The sequence below is a fragment of the Balaenoptera borealis genome, assembly GCF_965194805.1.
Source record: "Balaenoptera borealis genome assembly, chromosome: 14".
Lineage (NCBI taxonomy): Eukaryota > Metazoa > Chordata > Mammalia > Artiodactyla > Balaenopteridae > Balaenoptera > Balaenoptera borealis.
The window spans coordinates 84,147,003-84,160,143 of record NC_138875.1 but is presented as its reverse complement, the minus strand read 5'-3'; the positions used below and the strand labels follow the sequence as shown (position 1 = coordinate 84,160,143).

The window sequence follows — 13,141 nt, the reverse complement described above, 5'->3', positions numbered from 1 at the left end:
CTCGGAGGCCGCAGGTGCCGGGGGGTCCCCGGGAGAGGGCGGGCCGGCGGGGCGGCCGGCCGTGGAGGGAGCGCATTCCTGGGGAGCCAGCGCGGCAGCCCATCCGCTGCCCGGGGTGTGTGGCAGCGTCTGCAGTAATGGAAGTTTCCTGTGGGCTCCCGACTTCTCCGAGTTGAAGGCGCCGATTCGGGACGCGAGGTGCTCTTGGAAAGTGTTGAGAAACGCGGACCTGTGCTGACCCTCTGCCCGGTTTAAATACGCGAGCTAGGACGTCGCTTCCTTATCCTTCGTCCCTCTGGAAAACGAGGGTGGGAGGAAAGGTGCCTGGGGTGACCACTAGAGACATTCGACCTTGCTTATGAAACAGCTTTCGGCGCAGGAAAAGCTCGATGATTATTTATCAGCATTTCAACAGGGGCTCTTAGACCTTTCCTCCTAGTGATAAGTTGCCCTCGCCATAAATAAGGTGAGGGGGCCCACGCTGGGGTTTCTGTTCGAGAACCACGAGTTGAGTTTAAGCCACTCCTGATGTAAGTCCCAGGCTCAGCCCAGGTGCTGCCACCTCACAAATGACCCTGGCAGGTAAAATGGACTGGCCAGCGACAAGGAGAACTTCCGGGCTGGTTTCTTCACCGCGGTGCCTTAGGACAACTCCGCACGAATCTACAATTACCAGGATAAGCCAGGGGCCTCAACCTTGTGTTCAGCTGCAGCTAAACTATATTGACCAGAGCCAATTCGTGCCCAGGTGGATGCTGGGGAAAAAGAGTGACCCCGTTAGCAAGCCCAGTGCCTTGGAGATCAACTAACCCAACATCAGTCATTTTACATGGAGGGAAACTGAGTCCCAGGGAAGTTCAAGGACACAGCCATAAGCTAGATGTTTGTCTTCCGCTCATTCTAAAACCAAGCCCTTTCTCCTGAGGTTTTGGTTTGGGGGAGAAAAGCTTCTGGCGATACGGAGTAGAAGCTGCACTGCAGGCCTTTTCCTATGCATGTCCTTTTACCATCCCAAACCCCAAGTTCCTGATGTGAGGATTATATGGGAAAACATGTAACAGTGGGTCATAAAACAGCGGTCTCATACCATTGGCCCTCTGACTTACCTGGCCAGCAGATACATGCTTAAGGTTACACAGAACTTTTTAAAGCATATATTTGAATTAAAAATGGGAAGATACATTTAAAAATCCAAGTATTGAATGATGAATGGACAAATGGGCATATCTATACAATGGAATATTATTCAGCCATTAAAAAGGAATTAAAGTACTGATACATGCCACAGCATGGATGAACTTTGAAAACATCCTAAGTAAAAGAAGCCAGTCACAAAAGGACACATATTGTATGATTCCACTTATATGAGTTATCTAGACTAGGCAAATCCCTAGAGACAGAAACCGGAGGGACTGCAGGGAGGGGGGGAATGAGGAGTGACTTCAGATGGGTACAGGTTTTCCTTTTGGGGTGATAAAAAAGTTCTGAAAGTAGGTAGTGGTGATGGTTGCACAACATTGTGAATGTGCTTTCTGTCGCTGAATCGTACCCTTTAAAATTGTTACAGTGGTCAATTTTACATTATGTGTATTTTGCCACAATAAAAAGAAATCCAAATATCCAGCTTCTCTAGAGATAGCAGAAGACCTGCAAACTGGGCCCCAAGTGCCACATGGCAACAATCAGCTGGAGCTGAGGAGCCCTGTGCCCCTCAGATAAAGCTCACTAGGTCACCAACGTGTCACTCAGTCACTGTACTCATTTGTGTTACCACGTGGCCCCTGAAGGTGTTTGTGTTTTTGATCTCTGATTAAACTATAAAGCTCTCTACAAATGTTCTTTATAAATCTAGTGTGGCACTTTTTATAGTTTCCTGTCCCCTGCGGATATTTTTACACTTCTTTCTTTCAACAAAGCACACTTGTTTTATAGTCTATGTCTGATCATTCTGATATTTGAAGTATCTGAGAGTCTGTTTCTGCTGGTTCTTACTCATGGTGTCCTATTTCTTTGTGATCTGTCCGGTTCTCCTTGACCTTGCTGGACATTGTATTTTAAAATTTATTTATAGGGATGATTTGAGGCCTAGAATGGAGTTACCTTCCTCTCGAGTTGCTTTACGTTTGCTCTGCCAGACTCCTGAGGGCACTGCGAGTGCAGAATGACTAACATCCAAGTTCGGGGCTCGTGGGTCCCTGGACCCCCAGGTGATGCCAATATAGGTTGCCTAAGTGATTGAGACTGATTTGCTTACTGTCTCCAGGGTGGGGTCAGTGATGTGCTGCAGCTGACTGGCAAGCCTGCGCTTCCCAACTCTGTTCAGTGACCTCCTATCAATAGTTCTAAATCAGCCATGGCGGAGCATTTACACTATGGAAATTGGCCAATGCGATAATACATCAGGACCCTTTCCCAACCCCACCAAGAGCTGGTGATAAGCATTTACCAGCACACCACTGGGCAAGGTCTCATCTCCCACCCAGTGTGAACCCTGGACTTTGATTTCCGACCTCTTGCCTCAAAAAAACCATTCACACTGAAGTTCAAATATGCCAGACTTGCCAAATATCTACAGGGTTCAAGTGGCTTCCTTGCTGGATTAGCTTTCAGGGTTCTCTTTTTCCTTCAGTTTCGCCTATTCCTTACAATCTTGTCAGCATGTGGTGGCTTTTAGGATTTTTTAAAATATGTTTTCTAGCATATGTTCTAGCATTTTTAGTTGCTTTCAGCTTGAGCGTTAGTCTGTATAACTAGTTACCAGAGACTGGAAGTCAAGCTCTCTCTGAATGTTTGTGATTATCTTAGACACGTTAAAAGAGTGATCGTGGGGTTCCAGAGGTGAGTTACTTAGTTATGGCTTGTGTCTTGACCTAACTGTGCCTCATCTGTAAAATGGGGATGAAAATAAGACCTGCCTCACAGAGTTATGTGAATTAAAAGCAGTATTTGTCAGGGAAAGTGGGGGGAGGGATAAATTAGGAGTTTGGGATTAACATATACACACTACTACATATAAAATAGATAACCAACAAGTACCTACTGTATAGCACAGGGAGCTATACTCAATATTTTGTAATAACCTATAAGGGAAAAGAATCTGAAAAAGAATACATATATATGTATAACTGAATCACTTTGCTGTACACCTGAAACTAATGCAACATTGTCAATCAACTATACTTCAATTAAAAACAACAACAATAACAAAAAACAAAACAGTATTTGTCAAGAATTTAGAACAGCGCTTGGCACACAGTAAGTGCTAGATACCAGAAAGCATTTGTTAAATAACAGACCTGGATGATCTTTGCATCAGTATGCCCCACACTGGGGTTTGAAGTCAAACTACTCTCCCTAGGCTGGTAAATTCAACCCTTAACGTCACTCCTCCTCCTCCGGGGATGAAGGCTCATTCACCATGGGGTGGGAGGTGTGGGGAGGGGAAGAATAACTCTGGAACAGAGATGGAGATGGGTGATTGTGAGGAAAATGCAGGCCCGGCCCTGGCGCTTCTGGGCACCTTGGTCCTCGCCTAGCAACTTGCAACCGAGCGCTGTTTTCATAAACAGAGGTGCTTTGGTGTTTGGGGAGCAGGTCGTTAGCAAGGCCCAGCCAAGAGGGAAAACTATGAAGGGAACACTCCAACCACAGAATGAAATACAGTCCCTTCCTCGGAGACAGGAACAGAAAGGATGAGCTGGGGAGGCTGAAGCCTCCCTCCTTTCACAGAAGAGGATGCTACTGGGACTTCCCTGGTGGTCCAGTGGGTAAGACTCTGCGCCCCCAGTGCAGGGGGCCCGGGTTCGATCCCTGTTCAGGGAACTAGATCCTGCATGCATGCCACAACTAAGAAGTCCGCATGCCGCAGCAAAGATGCCGCATGCCGCAACAAAGATACCACGTGCTGCAACTAAGACCCAGTGCAGCCTAAATAAATAAATAAAATATTTTTTTTTAAAAGGGACGCTACCGTCCGGTCACACAGCCAGTTAGCAGAGTTCTGGCCAGAGCCCTGTTCTCCTGTGTCTCTGGACCGGTGCTCCCCACTCCACAGTCATCAGGATGTGGACAGTTGCAAATCAGCCCTGTGGGAGTGCTCTCGGGACCCTCCTGTCCCTCCCCCACCCAGAGAGGACAAGTAAATATTTACCAGCATGCCACTGGTGGAGCCCAACAGGGTCCCAAATTATCGTAGGGAAGGTCTCCCCCATAATGTGGGCCTGATGATGAATTTCAGATAGACTGGGGAGCCATTAAAAACATTTTCTTTGATAAATCAAATACTCCAATTTGCTTCTCTGCCTACTTTTTCTTGCCTATAATTACAGCTCTAAAAATGGTCACCAGCTCAAATACTAATAGACTGGCAAGTTGTATATCCATCCGTGCAGCCACTGGCTTGCCTAAAAGTTGGGCCACTTGAGGCCATATAGAAACAAAGAGATAGTAGATATAAAGTGCTTCAAGAGACAGATGTGTTCAGAGGTGAGACGCTGTAACGCTGGCTCTTCCAACAATGAATGATTAAACACAGAAGTCCGGTCATGACCCAGTGACCTGGAGCAGAGTTGGAATGCATCTACCAACGTGCTTGGTGAGCTCTTAGGTCAGGAATCCAGAAGGCTGCCCGAATGTCTTCTCTCGCTCCCACGTGTGCAGTCATTTTGGCCGCCCAGCACCTGAATACCCTTCCTAGTTCTGGGTGAGCCTTTGTGGGTGGAGGCTGCCCCCCACTACAGAAGCTAGAGGGGGCTTGTCCCTCTTTTTCCCAGGGGGTTAGGTCCTGGGCATGGGTGCCAACCTTACCCAGGTGGATGGTCTAGTAGGTTGATTTTCTTTTTTATTGTGGTATAGTTGATTTACAATATAATATGTTTGAGGAATATAACATAGTGACTGGTTCCTTTTTCTCCACATCCTCGCCAACATTTGTTATTTGTGGTCTTTTTGATGATAGCCATTCTGACAGATGTGAGGTGATATCTCTTTGTGGTTTTGATTTGCATTTCCCTGATGATTAGCGATGTTGAGCATCTTTTCATGTGCCTGTTGGCCACCTGTACGTCTTCTTTAGAAAAATGTCTATTCAGGTCTTCTGCCCATTTTTTAAATTGGGTTGCCAGTTGATTATTTTTAAATAATAGCTTTATTGAGATATAATTAACATACCATAAAATTCACCCTTTTTTGGTTGTTCTTTTTTTTTTTTTTTTTTGATGTGGACCATTTCTAACGTCTCCACTGAACCCGCCACAATATTGCTTCTGTTTTATGTCTTGGCCTTTTTTTTTTGGCCCCAAGGTATGTGGGATCCCAGCTCCCCAACCAGGGACTGAACCCGCACCTCCTGCATTGGAAGGCGAAGTCCCAACCACTGGACTGCCAGGTAAGTCCCCAAATTCACCCTTTTAAGGTGTTTTTTAGTATAGTCACAGAGTTGTGAAACCATCACCACAATCAATTTTAGAACATTCTTGTCATCCGAAAAAGAAACCCTCTACCCATTTGCTGTCATTCTTTCTCCCCCCAGCCTTAGGCAACCAAGAGTCTATTTCCTGTTTCGACGGATTTGCCTGTTCTGGACATTTCACATAAATGGAATCATACAATATGTGTCCTTTTGTGCCTAGCTTCTTTTATTTAGCATATTTTCAAGGTTCATCCCATGTATTAATACTTCATTCTTTTTATGGCTGAATGATATTCCATTACATGGATTTACCACATTTTGTTCATCCATTCATTCATTGATGGACATTGGGTTGTTTCCACTTTTTGGCTATTATGAGTAATGTTGCTATGAAGATAAGTATACAGGTTTTTGTGCAGATGTATATTTTCATTTCTCTTGGCTACATACCCAGCAGGGGAATTGCTGGGTCATATGGTGACTCTGTATTTAACATGTTGAAAAACTGCCAGACTGTTTTCCAAAGCAGCTGTGCCGTTTTACATTCCCATCAGCAACGTATGAGGGTTCCAATTTCTCCACATCCTCACCCACACTTGTTATTGTCTGTCTTTTTCATATTAGTCTTGTGGCGGTGAAGGCGTATCTCATTGTGGTTTTGATTTTGACTTTGATGTTCGAGGGTGTGTAGGGGCAGCGGAGAAATGACTTCCAGCAGAAGTGGCCATTGGAGAGCCTAAGTATTGGACGCACTGAGCTCCCAGTGGTGGCAGCGCCACTGGCATCCTGGCTGCCGTTGGTTCCTGGTCATTTTCAGAGCTTGCTTATTCAGTCGCTCCATTGAGCCTATGAGTTACCTGATAGCCTTCACATAAAGTCCCTTTCCACTGAAGCTAACCAGAGCCAATTTCTATTACTCCAAACCAAAGATCATGGCTGATACCCTATTTAAGCTGCCTCTTAGTCTGTATACTTATTTATCCTTCCTGAGTGCCTTTTCTCTTGTTGCAAACTTTCACTTCTCCCCAAACTACTATAATAATCTCCTCGCTGTGGGCCCTTTCCCCAGCCAACCCCTCTTGCCCATCACCCAGCCCTACGCCTCTGAGATCCAAGTTTGATCCACTTCTCCCCCTTCCCTTTAATATCAAGTCTAACCTCCTTGATTCAGCACACAAGGCCATTCATAATGTGATCACTATCTTCTCTGGGTTGCTCTCCTGCCACTGCCCCCAGGCACTGCTCAGATGGGCTTAGAGTGCCTCATTTATGTAATTTCTCCTCCACCTGCCCTGATCACCTCCTCCTTCCCACCCACCTGCTCTGGACGCCCCTATGTCACATCACAAAATACTGTATTGACATGTCTGTTTCCCTCGCTACAATATAACCTTCTAAAGGGAAAGAAACATGCTTCCCGCCACATTTTATCTTAGGCCTTAGCACCAGGGCACACACAGTTCAACTGAGGTCACTATTAGAGGATCTGGCACAAGTTACTGCTATTCTCTCCTCTATCCTAGTGAAAGGCACAGGTGACTGACAGCACACTGAGGAAAGGGTAAGTGGCGAGCTCTGCTGCAGCTTCGCTGTACACCTGGCTGCCTTTGGGATACCGCCAGCGACTCAGGGGACTGTGTAGTTAAACATGGTTGTGCACAAAGGGACAACAAGATCACGGGGAAAACTGTGGTTACATCTTTTTAAAATGTTGAAATCCCTGGAAAACTAAGAAGGATGTATTGATGCCGACTCAGGGTTTAAGGTTTACGGGGCTGAAACCCACGGTGAGCTTCCCCACGTTTGTCCAGCGTCACGTGAGAGAACACACCAGCTTCAGGGCTGGCTCCTCACAAGACTTATCTATGGTCTTTCCTGGGATCCTCTGAGCGGCAGCATACCCCATATCAAGACTCTTTGTTTTGTTTTGTTTTTAAAAGCTTCTCCAAGGTTTTGTAATTAAATTTTTTAAAATTTTATTTATGTATTTATTTTTGGCTGCATTGGGTCTTTGTTGCTGCCTTCTAGTTGTGGAGAGCAGGGGCTACTCTTTGTTGTGCTGCGTGGACTTCTCATTGCGGTGGCTTCTCTTGTTGCGGAGCACGGGCTCTAGGCATGCGGGCTTCAGTAGTTGTGGTGCACGGGCTTAGTTGCTCTGCGGCATGTGGGATCTTCCCAGACCAGGGCTCGAACCCGTGTCCCCTGCATTGGCAGGTGGATTCTTAACCACTGCGCCACCAGGGAAGTCCCATATCAAGACTCTTTGAAAGTGAAGGAATGAGAAAGGCCAGATCATCTTCTTGAAGACTTGGCCTCCCTCCATTCCTCCTGCCCATTGCCCACATGAAAACATTCCTGTTCGGACTCATGAGGAAGCATCATGCAACGGCAGTGCTGAAGAAATGCCAGAGATCGTTCTAGACTCCTGAGGACCTCACCTTGAGCCTACATCCCTCTCTAGGGTCTGACCACACAAACCTCTGGTTCACTGAATGCTTCTGGCCTTGGTGGCACTGTCCCCTCAGTCTGGAAGGTTCTCCCCACTCTTTCCATGACTGTCTCTTAACTTACAAGCCTCATCTTTGGAGAGACCGGCCCTGATCACTTAACTAAAGCACATTTCCCTCATGATATTCTATCTCATAGGCCCCTGGCTCTTCCTCTATGACTGCAGTTTGCAACGACATAGTTACGTGTTTGTTTAACGAGAGATCCCCGAAGACAAAGGCCATGCCCGTCTTGTCCACCACTGTACCCCCAGCCCTACCACAGTGCTGGCGCACACTCACTCTTTGCTGAATTCGTGAATGAATGGATGGATGAGGTCCATCTCCGAAGCAATCAGATGCACACGGAGGAGAAGCTGGGTGGCGGCCAGCACTTTAGACAGCGCCTACACCTGATGCGCTCTCTCTGCATCAGACCCAGGGTCACAATACCGCCCACGGCTCCCTCCGCCAGGACAGACACGCTGTGGGGACTGTCCTTCACAGCACACGCTTCTGTGTTGTCTGAAGTGCTGGCAGAGCTTGTAGTGGTGGTTGGAACTAAACTCGCCCCCGCCCAAAGGAAAAATCCCACTTGCTTTAAAGACTAAGATCTAAAAAAATAAATACCATGTTTACATTGAAGTGTTTTCTGACTTCCCATCAACAAAAAAGGAGGGAACAAGAGGGGGTGCAGGGCCGAACACAATGGCTCATTCCCTTCCATGGGGGCGACCTTGGTATTGAACTTCCCCACTCACAGCTGGTGATTTCAAACTATGGAGAAAAAGGCAGGGGTGCCAACGGTGGAGAGTGATCTTCGGGGCCCGATGCCTCTCGCCTGGGCACTGATAAATACCCATGGTTATCGGCGGGGGCGAGAGGCCTGCCTCAGGCATCAGCAGCTCAGGAAACACGGTAAAGAACCCCGCGACGGGTTTACTGTCCCACGAGCTTGGTCCCTACGCTCAGCATTGCACTGCCCTGGAAGAATGTTGCATCGACTCAGGTTGTGTGCCTCTGTGTGTGTGTGTGTGATATTCCTTTACGCTAAGCTAGCAGAGGATGTTATATGACATATGAATAGGGTGGCAACTTACTGTTGAGTCCCAGCGTCGCGTGTCTACTTATTACAGTCAGTTTTGAGCCACAGCCTGCCGGGGAACCTCTGTCCTCCAGATCTCTCAAGAACGCGGTCAGGCCAAAAACCCCAGGGTCTAGGGCAGCCATGGCTTTAGGACACAGATCTTTTTGGAAAAAAAAAAAAAAAGAAGCCCCTTTTTGTCTGCACTGTCGTGAAGCACATCGGCTTCACAGAGGACAGTTGGCACGTGAGGTAACCCAGGAGCATTGGCTTGAGAGCTGTGAGGCACAGGGCAGCTCGTGGAAACAATTCAGGGGTGGCTGAGGCAGAAAGGCGGTACAGGATTTTTTTTTTTTTTTTTTTTTTGTGGCCGCTCTGCGAGGCATGCGGGATCCTAGTTTCCGGACCAGGGATCAAATCCGGGCCCCGGCAGTGAAAGCACGGAGTCTTAACCACTGGACCGCCAGGGAATTCCCTCATTTTTAAATATAGCTTTGATTTTGAAATATTTTAGATTTGCAAAGGTAGTAGGGAGAGTTAACACAGACCCTTCGCCCAGCTTCCCTCGTGTTCACTTTTAGGCAACCAAGATACGCTGATCGAAACTAAGAAATTAAGTTTGGCACAGACTTCCTCTGGGTTTCACCGGGTTCTTCCTAATGTCCTTTTTCCGTTCCAGAAACCCAGGATCCTGCTTCACATTTAGTCATCGTGTCCCCTTAGTCTCCTCCGACCTGGGACAGTTTCTCAGTCTTTTCTTGTTTGTCATGACCTGGGCTTTTTTGAAGAGTACTAGTCAGGTGTTTTACACATTCGTCGCATTTGTAAAAATCTGTTGGAAAGAGTCATCCTGGCCTAGGAGGTGGAGCAAACTGCAACCTGCGGGACAGATCCAGGCCGCCGTGTCTGTGTGGTCCGCAAGCTAAGAATGGTTTTCACATTTTTGAGTGGTTGAAAAAAATCTCAGAAGAAGAAGATTTCACGGTATGTGGAAATTCTCACGAAATCCAAATTAGTTTCAGCGTCCACAAGTAAAGTTTGATTGGAATGGGGCCACGTTCGTTCTTTTCTGGACCAGAGTCTGTGTGGCTGCGTTTGTGCTCCAGCGGCCGAGGTGAGGCGTCCAGCAGCCCACTCGGCCCACAGATCCCCACTGTTTACCCTCTGGCCCTTTCCAGAGAGTCTGCTGACCCTGATGTGACGGCCTGTGGGGGCCGGATTCACTTTGATTCAAAAGCTAAGTCAGCTATTAAAAGAGCACTGGAGCTTCACGTTCATTCATTCAGTCGTTCCACAAATATTTATCAAGGGTCCTTTGTCAAAGCTTGCAGAGACCCCTATTTGAGCAAGTGTTAACAGATGCTAAAACCCTGGAGTCGGGAGAGATTAATTCTCATCAAACGTCTTCCCCAGTCTCAGGCACAGTTTCTGCCTGCAGTGATAATAGCTGCTGTCCTACTTTGAGCACTACGTTATGCCAGGAACACTTTTGTTTGCAATATCTCTTTTAATCCTCACCACCACCCCAGGAGTTGTTCCACGGGGAAACTGAGGTTTAAGAGATTAGCCACACCCAAGGGCACACAGGGTGCTGCTAAATGGCAGAGGCAGGACGCAAGCCCAGGCCGGCCCGGCCCGTGGGCTGGTGCTGTGCAAACAAGACACTCGTCCTGCCCAGGAGGGGCCTGGGGGTCTGGAGGAGAGAGTCAAGGGCGGGGGAGGCTTTGGGTGGTTCCTGGACGACCATGGCTTTTCCACGGGCTCCTGAACTCTGGAAGCAACAGGCCAGGATGCAGAGGTCGGTAGCCAGAGGCCCCATCTGAAACAGTATTGTTTTTTCAAAAGAACATCACATGGTGCTTTTTGGTGTCCAGCGTCTCGTCCCTACGTCTGATGTACAAGCCCAGCGAGACCGTCTTCGGTCTCTGCTCCCTCCATTTCTGGTGTCGCTGCTCTGCTACCCACATGGCTGGGAGAGTCTGAGCTCTCTGCTCTCTTGGCAGGAAGGCAGCCCTCCTCCTCCTCCCCTGGACCCGGGCGCTGGGGCCCGGCCTCTCCACAGCTTGCGTGGCCAGCAGGTGAAGACGCCCCGCCGGGGCTGGAAGGTGCACATTAAGCTGCTCTTCACCCTGGTCGGACAAGCTGAGAGATACCCCGAGAAAAGCACCAGCAGAAAGGGAGAGAAGGGGCGCCCGTGGCCTGGCTGGGCCGGGAGCAGGGTGGGAACGCCGCTGACATCGATGCTGCAGTCCCCTGCTATTTGGGCCTTCCCGGTGAGCGGCCGCCCTCCCCCTCCCCCTCCCCGGACCGACTCAGCGCAGAGGGAGCGGCTCAGCCCGGGCCTGAGGGCGGTTCCTGCTCCCCAGCCCCGCCACCGCGGGTCCAACTGGTCACGGGCCGGTTCTGCTCCAGACAATGACTCCAATATATGTCGTCAACAAGAACCAAAAAGAGGGAGCCGGACCTGATGAAAGAAGCCCCTGGTGGGTGTCCAGAGTGCATCCAATTCTGAGTTATTTTTTGAAGAGAACAAGTCACTTGAGAGTTTTCTGTTCCCTAAAATGTCCCCGGGAACTTTGTAACTGGCTTGGTAGTCTGTCTCTCCTAAGCCCTTAGCAGCTGCAAAGTTGATTCACAAAGCTTGTTTTTCTTTTTGTGTTTTTCAAAAAGAACCAAATGTAAACCAGGTTGCAAAGCGCTGGAGGTATACAGCGTGACGGGCGGGCGCCAGCTGTCCCAAGGCTGCGGTGACACAGCCTGGGTCGGGGATACGGCTCGGTTCCGTGCCCCGGGCTGTCCCAAGGACCCACAGAGCCAGGTTTCCAAACGGCCGCCACGCAGGGGGCTCCGGGCCTGGAGGAGGGCGCGGCGGCCGTTCTGCTTCCCTCACACGGACCCCTGCTCCGGGGGTCAGAAACATCATCTCAAAGGCTGGTTCCCCCGGGGTAGGAGCTGGTAGTGGCGGGCGGGTGTGTCGGACTAAGCACGTGTGGAGAAAAACCTTCGGCCCGTTTGCCTGAGCGAGACCTCATAACTGAGGACAAAACTCTCAAAATCAGACCATAACTTCCATCTGTTTATATGACGAGGGTGCCCTATCTTCAAGGTCAGAATGCTGCTGAAGCCTTAGTCACGTTCCCTCCACATCCCGAGCCGGGGAACCGCTTTCGCCTGCTACGCGTTCTGCAGCCCAGCGGAGTTCAAGGCTGCGGATCAACCACACGGGCCTGTGCGGCGCGTGCGCCGTGTGAGGGGGCGGCTCCCGTCCGCTGAGCTCTGCCCCGGGGAGGCCGGCCGGCGGGTTCTGGTCCAGCTGCAGTACACACGGGGCTCCGGGGCTGCTCTTCTGCATTCTCTCTGGCAGGTGCCACCGGCGTTAAGCATGGCTAGTGATGCTCTTCATAACGGCCGCACACAACTGCTCAGGGGTTTTGCTGGTAAGAAGCCACAAGCCGGGGCTCTCGGGAGCCCCGAGCAGCCAACGCCCCCGCCCCAGCCTAAGAGCAGGCTGGGACGATCCGTATCAGGCCGCATTAGGCTAAGGGTCCAGGTGCCGCTTGAGGGGATAGAAATAAGGCCACACTTGCCACGAGGAAGGCCTGCTGCTGGCTCAGGCCCCCTCTGCCCCCGGAGACCATGCCACCTTCTCACCCTGTCCAAACCCCCTCCAGGCAGCACTGCCGTGGATTAGGCATGAGAATGGCGGCCGGGGTCTCCAGCCACCCTTTCCATCCAGCTGCCAGTGTCTTTCTTGCCTCCACCCACTTTTCTATTTCAGAAACAGTGGAATGTCCAACTTTGTGAATTCCATTGCTTAACAGAAATTTGCTTTTAATGTCTAAACGTTCTGAAGATTAGAGTAGGGGTAGGGAAATGCGGGAAAAGCAGTGCCTCTTGGAAGAAACACACACACACAAAGTCCTTTGTGCTTCAGGCACTCCTTTCAACTTCACTGACCGTAGGATCTTGTCCAGAATCTTGGGAAATGGTTAGGCCAAGAATTTGAGTCGTGAATATTTCTGCAGTGATTTCGTCTGGAAGTTCTTCTTCAAAGCAAATTTCTGAACCTAACCAAACAAGAAAAGAAAGCAAATGCCTTCATAACAATTAGGTTTCTAACTCAGAAGCATTTTCCAAAAATATGAGGAAATGATACTAAAC

The 13,141-nt window shown here is 49.2% G+C and overlaps 2 protein-coding genes across 5 annotated transcripts in view; both read right to left on the bottom strand.

Moving 5' to 3' along the window:
* The window catches only part of BCL7A (BAF chromatin remodeling complex subunit BCL7A), a 31,252-nt gene extending 27,535 nt beyond the window's left edge, over positions 1 to 3,717 (bottom strand). The window contains exon 1 of the mRNA XM_082356019.1: positions 2 to 3,717. The gene's annotated coding sequence lies outside the window, so the exon portion shown is untranslated. The remainder of the gene's footprint in view (position 1) is intronic.
* Positions 3,718 to 9,244: 5,527 nt separating this feature from the next.
* The window catches only part of CFAP251 (cilia and flagella associated protein 251), a 70,283-nt gene continuing 66,386 nt past the window's right edge, over positions 9,245 to 13,141 (bottom strand). For 3 of the 4 annotated variants that reach the window (XM_082355854.1, XM_082355855.1, XM_082355852.1), the window contains one exon: positions 9,245 to 13,047. In XM_082355854.1, coding sequence (XP_082211980.1) covers positions 12,911 to 13,047 — 137 coding nt within the window. In that variant the 3' untranslated portion in view covers positions 9,245 to 12,910. The remainder of the gene's footprint in view (positions 13,048 to 13,141) is intronic. The other variant, XR_014234523.1, reaches the window with a different exon arrangement.